At 42.1% G+C, this 13,052-nt stretch overlaps 1 protein-coding gene across 1 annotated transcript; it reads left to right on the top strand.

The window, feature by feature from the left end:
* LOC117835045 (FIP1[V]-like protein) lies at positions 1-12,674 on the top strand. The gene is made up of 9 exons (XM_034714396.2): positions 1-835; positions 2,502-2,734; positions 4,389-4,518; positions 4,605-4,673; positions 4,756-4,899; positions 5,321-5,422; positions 5,534-5,817; positions 6,811-8,431; positions 11,279-12,674. Exons 1-9 carry the CDS (start codon positions 116-118, stop codon positions 11,849-11,851), a joined length of 3,876 nt encoding a protein of 1,291 aa, XP_034570287.1. The 5' UTR covers positions 1-115; the 3' UTR covers positions 11,852-12,674.
* Positions 12,675-13,052: the final 378 nt, after the last annotated feature.

Genomic DNA, 13,052 nt, shown 5'->3' with positions numbered 1-13,052 from the left:
AGAGCCCTTCTAATAGGCGGCTCGAAACGAGGACTCGACGACTCGTCCTCCTCCTCCTCCCGCATCCCGCCGCCGCCTTCCACCCCGCCTCCCCGGATCCCGCCGCCGCGCCGCGATGGAGGACGAAGACGAGTTCGGCGACCTCTATACCGACATCCTCATCCCTACCCAGACCCCCGCCTCCACCTCCGCGCCATCCAACCCTGCTCCCGTGGAAACCCTACCCCGACCGCCTCCAAACCCTAATCCTACCCCCGCGGCGGCGGCGCCGGCGGCGGCGGAAGACGACGACGACTGGCTCCTAGGAGGGAGCGACCCCATCCCCGGGGTCGATCCGACCGGCGACTGGGCAGACGAGGACGACGATGGAGGCGCGCCCCCGCCGCCCGTGAAGCGTGAAGCTGCTGCGCCTGCGAAGCCTCCCCCCGCCGCGGATGACCTCGATCCGCTCATGGGGGGCGGTGCGGGCGACTCCGGGCCGGCCATCCCTGGGCTCTCGTCGTCGGCAGCAGCTGGTGCGGCCGGCAGCGAGGATTGGGACAGCGATAGCGAGGACGACATCCAGATCGTGCTCAACGAGACCGATGGCCGCCGGGGCCTCGGGGAGGATGAAGGCGACGACGAGGACGGCGAGGACCTCGTCATCGTCGCCGATGGACCACACATCCCCGGGATGGAGGAGCAGGATTGGGGAGAGGACCCAGCATCGGCAGGGGTGGAGGGGGACCGGAAAGACGGCGGCGAGCCTGGTAAGGCGGTGGCGGCACCCGGCGGGAGGATCGGGTACAGTGGCGGCGGCCCGGGGTTCCATCCGCAGCACCATTCCATGTTCAAGGTCAGTTACTTGGGCCAAGAAGGCGTACGATGCGCTCTGGCCACCCCTGCAGAGGGAGACGGCGTAAACCTGGTTGCAACTCACTATGCTTTATGTTGTACTGTGCTACTTTGTGGAAATTTCTTGTCAAGTTTAGTTTCTTTTTACAATCCTTTGCCTACCATTCCACAATGTAACTGTAATGCATTATTAGCATATAAAGGAAGAAAGGAAGAAAAATCCAGTGATCTTGCATTTTCTATTGGATGCTTCCATATAACATCTTCAAACGATCAGCCCTGGGAACGGGTGACCTCCATGGTTGAGTAGCTATCATGATGGTAATATTGAGGCTGATTGGTTTTAAGTCGGAATCCAGTAATCGAATTTCAGTCTACAGATGCAAATGTGATCTGTACAAAGCTGTACGTTTTGAAAGAATGATGCCACTATTTCACTTGTACAGAGGTTTGCAGCTCCAGTTCACTGAGATCATTGCTGTCGATAGGGGCACAGATTATTTGATATCATCCGGCCCAAAGTGCATCACCATGCTTGCCAAGCTGCCATTAATTCAAAGCTTTGTCAATGTTCTAAAAATCTTAGCTCTTTGTCTACTCAAAGTTATGGTGCTGTATGTGCTCAAGTTAGTCTCCCTGGCTGCAGGTTTAGAATTTGATAGCTGAGCTAGTTTTGCTAGTGTTGACCTCAAAGCAAAATGACGATTTGCTGCTGATGGATATGTTTCCTTTTCCTCACTACCAACAGAAATATGGCCCTGCTTACCTAGAACTGGTGACAGCTTGATGAACCATACCGAGCTTCTTAGACCTTGTGGTTGTTCGAGGGAGGTTATACCTTGTAGGCTTCTATGACCTTATACATGCAAATCAAGCTAAATGATTTAATTGTAGGTGTAACTGTAATTCGACAACAGCAACAAATAACAATAACAAGCCACATGTCCCAAGAAGGTCAGGGTAGGCTAGAGATGAAACCCAAGAAGAACCACAAAGCAAGTTGGTGTAGCCTTTTATCCCAAGGACCTGAAATGTTAGGCTTTTTGCTAATCTGTCATCAGCATTTTATCACTGGGGATTTTGTTTCGCATGCATTGTTGCGTGACCATTCATGCTCATATTGAGCTCAAATTTGGCAAATACCAGTTTATGGCTTAGGCATGTTTGAATAATATCTTAATTTTGTGGTTTTGATCTGTCCTAGACAATTTGCATGAACTTTTTTTTTTGCTTTTTGGAAGGAAACTTGTTTTTCTACAAAATGGGTGTGTAATATTGGAATAACACTCCTAATCCATTATTTTCACGTAGTGTTTCTTGAAACTGCAATGTCTCTTATAGCAGTTAAAGTTTGTTTCATTCACAACATGATTTATATTTTTTTATGTATCAGCTATTCCCATGACTTGCATGTCAGCAAACTGATGATATTTAGCTATGCTTGCTTGGGCAAGAACTGTTCACCCTTTTCTTGTTTCTTTTACATGAATAGCAATTTTGTCATGTTCTTTCTGTTGATTACTGCCAATAACTGTTCATCCACTTTCTTAGCTGTATTTTTTTTGAAAGTTAGCTTATCCCATCTTGCTTGGGACTAAAAGGCTTTATTATTATACTGTTTGAAAGTTATTTATGTTCGCATTGTTGATTCTTTCTTCATGTTGCAGTATGTACGCCCTGGTGCTCCTGGAGCTTCAATAGGTGGGGCTCCTGGTGGTCCTGGTCAGTTCCGCCCTCCTGGGCCTTCAGGCCCTTTCTCTGGTCGTGGAAGAGGTGACTGGAGGCCTGCTGGTGGTCGGGGCATGAATAAAAACTTCCATTCAGGCTATGGAAGTACTCCATGGGGTGGTTCAGGGCGTGGTTTTGGTGGTGGACTAGATTTCACACTTCCTCCTCACAAGTAAGTTAACTGGTAGCAGCAATAAATATACTTCGGAATACAGTACACCCATTTACTTTCAATTCATTTGTGCTTGCGCATGCCTTAATGATTCTTCCAGCTTTAATCATAATTCTGTAGCAGTGGCCTTTTTTTTTTAAATTGTATGGCTTAAGTCCAGATAGGCAGCTACAAACACTTGCTTGAGGTTTGTACATCCATGTGGATGGTTGAGGTTATAATTTGCTGTTGGAACCAAGTGTTCCATGAGCTGCAATATATGGTCGTCCTGTGCAGACTAGCGTAGGGTGTATACAGTTAGTAGTGACTGCATTGCACACATTGTGACTCATTATATGAATAGCACATAAACCCCATGGAGAGTGACATAAGTTTATATAAGGACGATATTTCATTAAGATGGAAGATGACAGGCTGGAACTATTTTGGGTGGGAAGTTCTTGTATTTACATTTTTGAACTTTGACTACTTCATTCATCATACCTTATGGTGGTTATTTGAAAGCCAGGCCACATGAGCAGTAATTTTTTGTTGTGGGAAAACTAGTATAAATACTCCCCCATTTGAATTTAATATTTCGTTTCGTTAGGACAAGGCTTTGACCAAGAATTACTCTATTAATATTTCATTTATGTGATGCAAAAGTATACACACAAGAAATTACTTTTATATGCGAATCTAATAATTATGTATTAATAGAGTAATTGTTGGTCAAAGGCTTGTCCTCAACAAAGCGAATTGAGCATTATAATTTCAAATGGAGGGAGTAGCTTGTTCCACAGAGGAAGCCTGAAAGCTTTATATTTTCTTGGGGCATGTGGCAGATGATGTAAGTCTGCGATCAACCAGGTCTAATCAAATGACTTTTTTGATAAAATGAGGAATACATGAATTTGCGTTTGTTATTAGAACCACACATGACAAGAATACATGAAGTGGAGAATTTGTATTTTTTATTAGAGAGTCTAGATTTCCCACTCATATTATATCAGTGCAGGACGCACAGTGCTGCATGCGTTCCACACACAATGATATTGATCCCCATCTCAACCTGTGGTTCACAATGTGGCCTATGAATTTTAGAGTTTGTGAAACATGGATAATGTACTAGTGGAAAGAGTTTTTTATAGATACCAACCTCGGGCACGCAGATGTTTGAGCACACTAAACTATAGAAAAATGGAGAATAAATGCATCATATTTACCCAGTTACCTAAGCTTCTCTCTGCACACTACATAATTTTCACCACTGTTTTATGTTTAAAAAGAGTTAAACTTCACCACTTCTAAGAAACATCTAAAACTTAAATACTGTATATTTAAGCAATCATGTACAATCGAAACATTTTCATTCACATTTGATACTAAAGAAAACCATTGAACATTCTTACCAGCGAGCACCAGATGACAGGGATGTGCTTACTTGGATTATGATAATTCTTGAGATTCTCAAGCATGTAGATTCACTATTGGCACTGTGCCTGATTCCTTTGTCCCAGTTTCTAGGATGAGATTAAGAGTTCAGAGAAATCCTAGTTTAAACTCATTCATTATTTTCTTTGTCTAAAGAAAACTTTTTTTGGATTATGGGTGGTTCTAGTTAATGCTCATTCATTATTAATTTATAGTAAAATTTTATTGTTATTTGAAACAGGACAATATTTGATATTGATGTGGATGCTGCATTTGAGGAGAAGCCATGGAAATACCCTGGTGCTGATATTTCAGACTTTTTTAACTTTGGCTTTGATGAAGAGAAGTGGAAAGACTTTTGCAAGCAGCTGGTGAGACCATTTCTTACATTTGGCAGTGCATATATTTGTTTACCTTATATCGATTTATTTTAAACAATAAAATTTCCTCTCATCAGGACCAACTGCGGCTAGAGTCCAGAATGCAATCTAGAATACGGGTGTATGAAAGTGGCCGCTCAGAACAGGTAAATATAATCCCATTATTGAAAATATTATCCTGCTGTATCTGCAGTGATGATGAATAACGTTTTACTGATCTGCATCCAGGATTATGATCCAGATTTGCCACCAGAGCTAGCTGCTGCGACTGGTCATCCAGACATATCTGTTGACAATCGCAATAAAACAGATAATGGTCATACAGATTTCGATGCTCAAGGAAGAGGCCCTGCAAATGTGCGGACACCAGTGGTATTGAGTTTCCCTCCGCCTCTGGAATTTTACGGCTGATTCATGTTTGCTTTTAAATCTTGCTTGCTATCGTTATGGTTTTATGAGTGCAAGATAGATCGTCAATTCCAAGTATTGATATATCCTGTTGTCTGTATGTCACATGTTGATATTGGTGTTCCACGCAATCAATCAGTGCTTCGTTTTATAGTCATCTGGACAAACATGGATTTATGTCATTAGCAGCCATTGATCTATGGGTTGTTTACTGTTTAACTACTAGTATGTGTGGGCTTGATCTACAAAACCAATAGATATTCCATAGCCTTTTCTCCCCTTGAATGTGTTTGAGTGTTAATGTTTGAAGTTTGGCACGTACACACTGTTTATTTTTCTGTTCCAGCCTGTATACATTATGTAGTGATGTGAGTTTGCTTTTCAGATGACAGGAAGACCTATACAAGTTGAAAATATTTACACAGATCGGATTCCAACTGCTGATTCACGCCCACATCGAATGCGTGAGTCAGATTCTGTTATCGAGGTAAATTATTTTCATGACCCGATCCATGTTACATCTGTTCTGCGTTGAAACATCTTGGGGGTTTGGACTATTTAGTCATCAGCAACTCTTTAACATTTCCTTGCTTTCTAGATTGTGTGCCAGGGCCGTGATTCAATGGATGATGAGACAGTGGACCAAACTGAGAAGGATTCTCAAGGAGGTAATAAAAAAGGATCCCATGATGTTGAGGAGGACAAGCCCTATCCATCAGATAAGATTAATAATTCTAGTCATAACTCAAATTTGGGGATAAAGACAGAACATAAGAGGCAGTTACCAGTTTCATCCGAAAGTGACATGTTGTCCACGGGTGTCAATGTCAATGCTCACTCTCCTCCCAGCTACAAAACAAGAGGTTCTCCTCGTGGAGCAAGGTATGGCCGGCTGTTGAACTTATATGCACACAGGATTACACAACATTTAGTTCATGCTTTTGTGATTCCATCTGTGTAAATTCCATTGATGAGGTCATTGCATGTACTGCTCATCTTACTCGCTGATCCTTTTGCTATGTGGGAGTCAGTTTATATTTAAACAAACTGATCAGCTATGCTGCCTGTTGTAACATTGCCACACTGTTTGGAGGGAGTAGCTGGGCGCAAAATTATTGAGCTGGGACAATGGTGACGGCTACAATTTTTTTTTGACGGACAACGCGGGGGGGGGGGGGGGGGGGGGGGGGACTACCTCTGCTTTAGAGTCAGGTTTACATTGTAAGAAGGCTACAATTTATCTGAAGCCAAAAGAGTGAACTGGTCTGGGCAACTGACAGTCCAAAATTTTAGTCTGAACTAACCTGCTGAATTGTTCAGTATTTATTTTGACCTAGAGACTTCTCATGGTAAATGGAGGTTTTCAGTGTTGCAGGGGGTGGAACGTAGTAAATATGCTATTCCACAAGAACCTGCACCATTAACTTTCTCCTCCAAAAGTTTGTGTCTATTACTAAATTTTAAGAACAAACATTTTCTGCTGGTACAAATTGTTCTTTCATTAGAAGTTATGACCTGTAATTGCTGAAAAATGGGGACACGCAAGCACTAGACATTTCCCGAACAATTCATTTTTGCTGTTTGACCCTCTGAACAAAATTTCGGCTCATTTTACACCCCTAAACTATTTAAAATGGTCCCCTAATGAAAATTTTCTTATGTCTCCTCATAAAATTTGAATATTAGGTTCAAATTTTGCAGGGTCATAGCTGACATCATATCTTATGCTACAAAAATGTATCCGATTTTTTGTAATTAGAATCGCTCTGTTTGCTTCATTTTAATTTCTCACAAGCAATATTTACATTAGTGCCTAAAGCCTTCCATTTGTTGAAGTTATATTTCTAACGCTTGTCCCCAAAATTTTATCTTAAGGTCATTGAAAGGAAGGTCACTGGGTCAGAACTCTATTCGAGAAATTGAAAGCTCCAATGAAGTAATACCTCGTCAATCATCCTCAAAGAGACGCCATGATTCACGGAGAGAGAACCCTGTTGAGGGACAAGAAACTAAGGTTGATTCAGAAGGATCACTTGTTGCTGCTGATGACGTGGCAGATAAGCTGAGTACAGAAGATCACTTTGATGACAACGACGATGATGGTAGGCTTGCATTGGTTGATAGTGTTGAAGTGGATGGTGATGATGCTACCTCAGAACCACCTAGTGATACAAATGAGGATGATATCTTGGATCACTCTGGTAAAAAGCAGAAACCTATATCTATGGTTGAGCAACCTGCTGGGCACAATAGCAGTGAACCTGATGAATTGAGGACTAGTGAAAATAGTAAAGGCAGGTCTGGTAGCAGCAAAGATCAGCAGAAACGCCTTGAATCTGGTGAAGAAGTTCTTCAAGATAGGCACCCAAGGAGAGTAAATGATGTAAGAAGGCATCATGATGCGGAAGAACGCAACCTCCGCCGAAAAGATGAGTTTTCTCGAGATGGCAAACCAGATGTAGAAAGATCACATTTGCCCTCCAGAGGCAGGGAAGATCCCCACCAGACTTATGCGAACAGAGATCGGGTTGACATACGGAGTAGAAGTTATGATAGGGTAAGAGAGACAGAAATTTGGCCGAGGAGAGAAGATAGTGTTCACGGCAGACGAGGTAAAGAGGAAGATTTGAGGCTGGAGTACAATGCTGAAGTTGGTGCAAGGCATAATAGAAATAAGGCGAGGCCCACTGATAGGAATGATAGAGATGAAGATCTTCATTCGCGGAAGCGTTTGGATGATGGTGACTGGAGGGGCTCTCGACAAAGAGAGCGTGGTGATGTTGTTTTGAATCGTCGTGAAAGTTTGGACGATTCTCATATCAAGAGAAATAAGGACGATGAGAACTTGCGGAGAATGAAGCCCGAAAATGAAGACATGGTGCCTGGTTATAGAGCAAGGGATGATAATAACAGAAGAAAAAGAGAGAGGGATGATGGAGTTGATCAGAAAAGAAGAGATGATAGTGGTAGAATGCGGGAGAAGGTTGATGATCGTCATCATGCCAAACACAAAGATGACAACTGGCGACAGAGAGAAAGGGAGGACAGACAGAGACCCAAGCATGAAAATGCATTAACCCTTCAGAGGGAAGAAGGAAGAGGAACCGGTCGGGGTAGGGTTATGGATGATAAGTTAGTCAGTGGTGGTAAGAAGAAGGATGAACTTCGATCTTCGGTATTAAGCAAAGAACCCCAAGAGCGTACCAGGCAAAATGAACCTTCCAGGAGAGGTCAGGGTGTGGAAGAAAATAGCTTGCAGAATAAAGGGCGTTCTGATGTACATCCACGTGATGACAACTCAAACAGTGAGAGGAGCTCCAGGCAAGAAAAACAAAACAATAATCGTCTCTCTGGCAGTTCTGATGCTCGCCACGCAGGTAGAGATAGGCATAGGGAGAGCACAAGAAAGGGCAGAAGTTCGGAGCCTGGTGAGCACGATCTCCACAGATCAAGCAAAAGGAGACGTGAAGACCATGAAAGCCATCGCACCGGGAAGGTATGAAATTATTTGGGAAGTGGCTCCTACATGCATAGACATTAGAAATCCATGCTGTAATGCACCTACTTACAACAAATATGATCGTTAAGTGAAAAGTATATATCGGTGAGATATATTCTTGATATGCACTTAGGGGTTTTATCCTACAGTGCTTCAAGAGACTGTTCATTTACATAATATGTGAGTTCTGGCAAGTCGGTGTTTATTCAGTTTATCATTGGTGTTTTTTTTTCAGTTATCTGGCCAGTGATAAAATTTCTTTGCATAAAGCTGTAGGTTATTTTTTTTTAAAAAAAAAGAGGTCAAATTTCCCAATGTGCTAGGATACTGTTTTCATTAGAACTGCAGTGCTCGTGCTTTGCCTCCCAATATTTTTTAGTTTTAAGAACAAAATAGTGACACTTGTGTAGCATGTTGCCTATGCTTGGCATGATAGCTTTATACGTTTAACTTAAATGCCATTCAAGAAGCACCGTGCTGGTAGAGTATCCAAGCATCCAAATATAAGGTGTTCTAGGTGTATTTGGGCACCCTTCGTTTAATTCTCCAGTAAACTGTCCTCTTCCGCCAAGTTAATGACATGCCAAGATGCCTTTTAAACCATGCGTCACCCAATCAGCTGGCCTGCCTTGAAATCTGCCAATTGACAACTAAACAAGGCATTCATGAGGGGCATGATAGTCTTTTGCTTACCTCCTTAACCTGTCTTAAAATTGCTAGGATACCTTGTATTTCAGGATGGAGGGAGTAGTAGCCTGGTAGTTATGGGTACCGTGATGAATTTTATGCACCATTCATTTTTCAACCTTTAAGACTCTAGGTCAAATAAGCTTGCCTTACCATCTACTGGCTGTACCCTTTGAAAATAAATCTGATATGATATGTGCAAAGCTCTAAGATCAAGTAACAACAACAACAACAACATAGCCTTTCAGTCCCAAGCAAGTTGGGGTAGGCTAGAGTTGAAACCCAGCAAGAGCCACAAATCAGGGTTCGGGCACATGAATAGCTGTTTTCCAAGCACTCCTATCCAGGGTTTAATCTTTGGGTATATTCCATCCCTTCAAATCTCCTTTTATTGCCTCTTCCCATGTCAACTTTGGTCTTCCTCTGCCTCTCTTCACATTACTGTCACGCCTTAGGGTTCCACTACGCTCCGGGGCCTCCGATCTTGGGTTTCATCTCCATTAGAATGGCTAGGTTTAACGTTGGCTCGCCAAGCCTATCACAACCCTCCTCCTTTACCAGGGCTTGGGACCTGCGATGTTGAGACAACATAGGCGGAGTTTCTAAGATCAAGTAACAGCTGTTACAATATCGAGAAATGTGCATAATAGCTCACCAAGATGGACCAGTTCATGGGCGTGCTTGTTTTTTCACAGTTGTGAAATTTACAGTGCATGCTTCTATTTCACTAAGACCTGCCTCACAATGTTACCTCCAAAGGAGAGGCTATATTTGCTGTGGCAATTAAGATGTTTACATATGAATTGCATCCATCCCTTGCACCATGTCCGGAATGCTGATATCATCAACCAGCCAAATAAGCGGTAACCAGTCATAAATGTTAATACCACCTGTCAGGCTGTCATGTGAGCTCTGAGTGTCTCTTGTGATTCCACTTTGTAGTCGGTATACCGGTGTATTTCAAGCAAGGTACGAGCAACAGTAGTTCTTTTTTAGAATGCAAACCTTATGGCCTTGTTTAAACATTTATTTTTGCAGCAGGATTGCAGCTTAACTCTTCCACATTTGAACCAGCCAGTAGACCATCTATGTTATGTTCATTTATGCATCAAATTAATAGATTTTCTAGTTTAGTTATCTAACCCTAAACAAAACTGTTATGTTTAGGGCTTTCTAGGAGTTACACAATTCAAGGCTAGCGTCAATAAGAAAAAACAGAACCATCATTAGGCTTCACAATATGACTTTGGCGCATTGCATACTTTTTTCTCTTGCTCCTTTGTTATGGAACTTGTAGGATTCTGGTAGATACTGATGAATCAGGTAAGGTGCACAAAATTAGACGTAACTTGGAATGAGTACTTTTGCACTTCACCCAGAAAATGTAGAAAATTAGGGACCAATTAAGTACGATAGGCAATAAACTAATATCCATGCTTATAGTAGAAGTGGCCATCATGAGAAAAGACAGTCACCTTGGGAGTGGGACGGTATCCATGCGGATCAACATGGTGTGGGACTTATGGGTGGAGTGGTAGACATTATTATCTAATAAATTTTTTAGTGGCTGAGTGAAAGATTCTTACCCCTCTGGGGTCAAACTACATGCACATTGAACCTATGGGTTCTTTTATTTGTCGATATAATTTCCCTTTGTCTATCAGGCATTCTAAACAAACCTGTTAGTGGTGCCTTGCTTTATCTACTTCCATCTACTTCCATGTCTGCTACATCCATTTATTGACCGAACCACTAATACTTCTGTTCAAAATGAATAGCATGCATGTCTGTAAAGTGTATTCTGTGCCCATCATCATCTGTTGTATAATTACAAAACATTCCAGAAGTTCTTCGTATTTAAACATATGCATATCACATATTTAAAATTGGTATGAAGTTTCCCTTCATTCCTCTGAATTTGTTGTAGTTAATGCAACAGTCCCTTTTTGTCAGTAGTGGGCCTGATCCATGTGTGTATTATATCTGTGATCGGCAGCTATGTGTACCGAATAAAAACCATGAGTGCATGACTGTGGTATAGTTAATGATTACAAGATTCTTATGAAGTAAATTTGCTACTTTTGCTTTGTACTTTTTTAAAAATGCTCTTCTGGTCATATTTGCCACTCAACAGTTGTGAAAAATATAACTCTATAGGTTGAAACAAAAGAGGCGAATGAGCAAGAGAACAGTAGAGGTCATGCAGCATCATCCAAGAAGAGCCAGAATCCTCAACCAGATAATTCATTGGTGAATCAAGTGGAAGAAGACGCCATATCAGATGATGAAAATCATGAGGATTCAAGAAGGGGTCGCTCTAAGTTGGAGCGATGGACGAGCAACAAAGAGATAGAATATAGTAATATCGATGATGATAGTACACAGACATTTCCAACCATCAAAACTGATGTTCAAGCCCCCATTGCCGATTTGTTAGGTAAATCTGAAGTTTCTGCTGCAGTTGGTAATTCAGACATCAAGAGCAGTGTTGATACTGGACAGACATCTGATAAGATAGCTGAAGAGCGTGACCGACATCTAGACACAGTTGAGAGGCTCAAGAGACGAAGTGAGCGTTTCAAACTTCCAATGCCTGGTGAGAAGGATGCACCACAAAGCAAAAAGGTTGATAACGAAGTTCAGCTTCCCCAAAATGAACCTGCTGCTGCTGATATGGAAGTGAAGCCAGAGCGGCCAGCTCGCAAGAGAAGATGGACTTCTGGAAGTTAGTTGCACTGGAACGACATGTCCACTTGAAGAAATTTCAGCAGATTTCATGGGCAGATGCTTGCACTTCACCATGTTTTTTCTCTTACAATTGAAAGTGAATTGTTGTATGGTTTCACTATTTAACTTGTACCTGTACGTGTAAACTTACATAGTTGTTTTGTGACTGGGAACTGGATACTGTACTTAAACCCCATCCACTTTCCCACTATAATTCCGGTAACCTCAATGTGTGGCACTGGTGCCACCATACTCCGGAACTATCCGAGGCTGTTACGAGCAGCAGTTGTCTTGGAGTTTCCCAGTTGAATGGCTGATTCAGCATGAGCTACATTTTGAAGAAGCTGGAGCGCCACTTCTCCAAGTTGCATTCATATGAAGTGCAGTTGGCCTGGGAGCACTGGATTCTGTAACATTCTTGATTGGTGCGAATTACTTACAAGCTGTGGTGGTTGGATGTTTGCTATGTGATACGGCTGCAGAAGAAATAGGTGTTAGAGACAAAGAGCTAGATATTTCAGAACTGATATAGCCACTAATTTGTATGCTTAATATCTCCCTAGTCATGTACATTATGATAAACATACGACTGGCGTGCATGGGTTATTGTGTGCAGCAAGAGAGTTTGTAGTGTAGAGTTGCATGCTACACTGAATATTTTGGAGGGAGCAATAATAATATATATACCTGTAGGCAGTGGTAGGTAAAAAGGGTATGATTGTTTACTTGTAGATTAGCGGTGAATGTAATTGGTTCATGTGGAATTTTGCTAATCATACAGAGTTCGGAATGGCACGATCTAACCTCACTGATTGCTTGCTTGCTATCTGTTGTGTTGTTTGGGAAGTTGCTCTTTACTCGCTTGGTGCCCTGTTCCTGGAGTTTGGCCGTTTGCAAGTTTGCGTGTCTTAGCTTTGCTAGCGTTGCTCCTGGCAACAACGTCGCGTGCCATACCGATCCTGTTTCTCACCGGTGGGTGGTTGTGGGAGCCACCACCCAGTGGAACAGGACAGCAGAAAAATTGGCAGATATGTTTAGTTCAGTTTGGAATGCGCACAATCTAGCTCATTCTCTGGTCACCTGAAATTGGACTAGCAAATTTATTTTAGCCTAGCGGATCGGGCTTGAAACCTAGCAAATTTAAGGATCGAACTTGAATCATAATAGTATATGATTTTAAAATAAAAATAAATAAAATTAAGTT

The sequence above is a fragment of the Setaria viridis genome, chromosome 9 (genome assembly GCF_005286985.2).
Source record: "Setaria viridis chromosome 9, Setaria_viridis_v4.0, whole genome shotgun sequence".
Lineage (NCBI taxonomy): Eukaryota > Viridiplantae > Streptophyta > Magnoliopsida > Poales > Poaceae > Setaria > Setaria viridis.
Note: the sequence above shows the minus strand (reverse complement) of the source record. Positions and strands in the feature narration are given on the sequence as shown.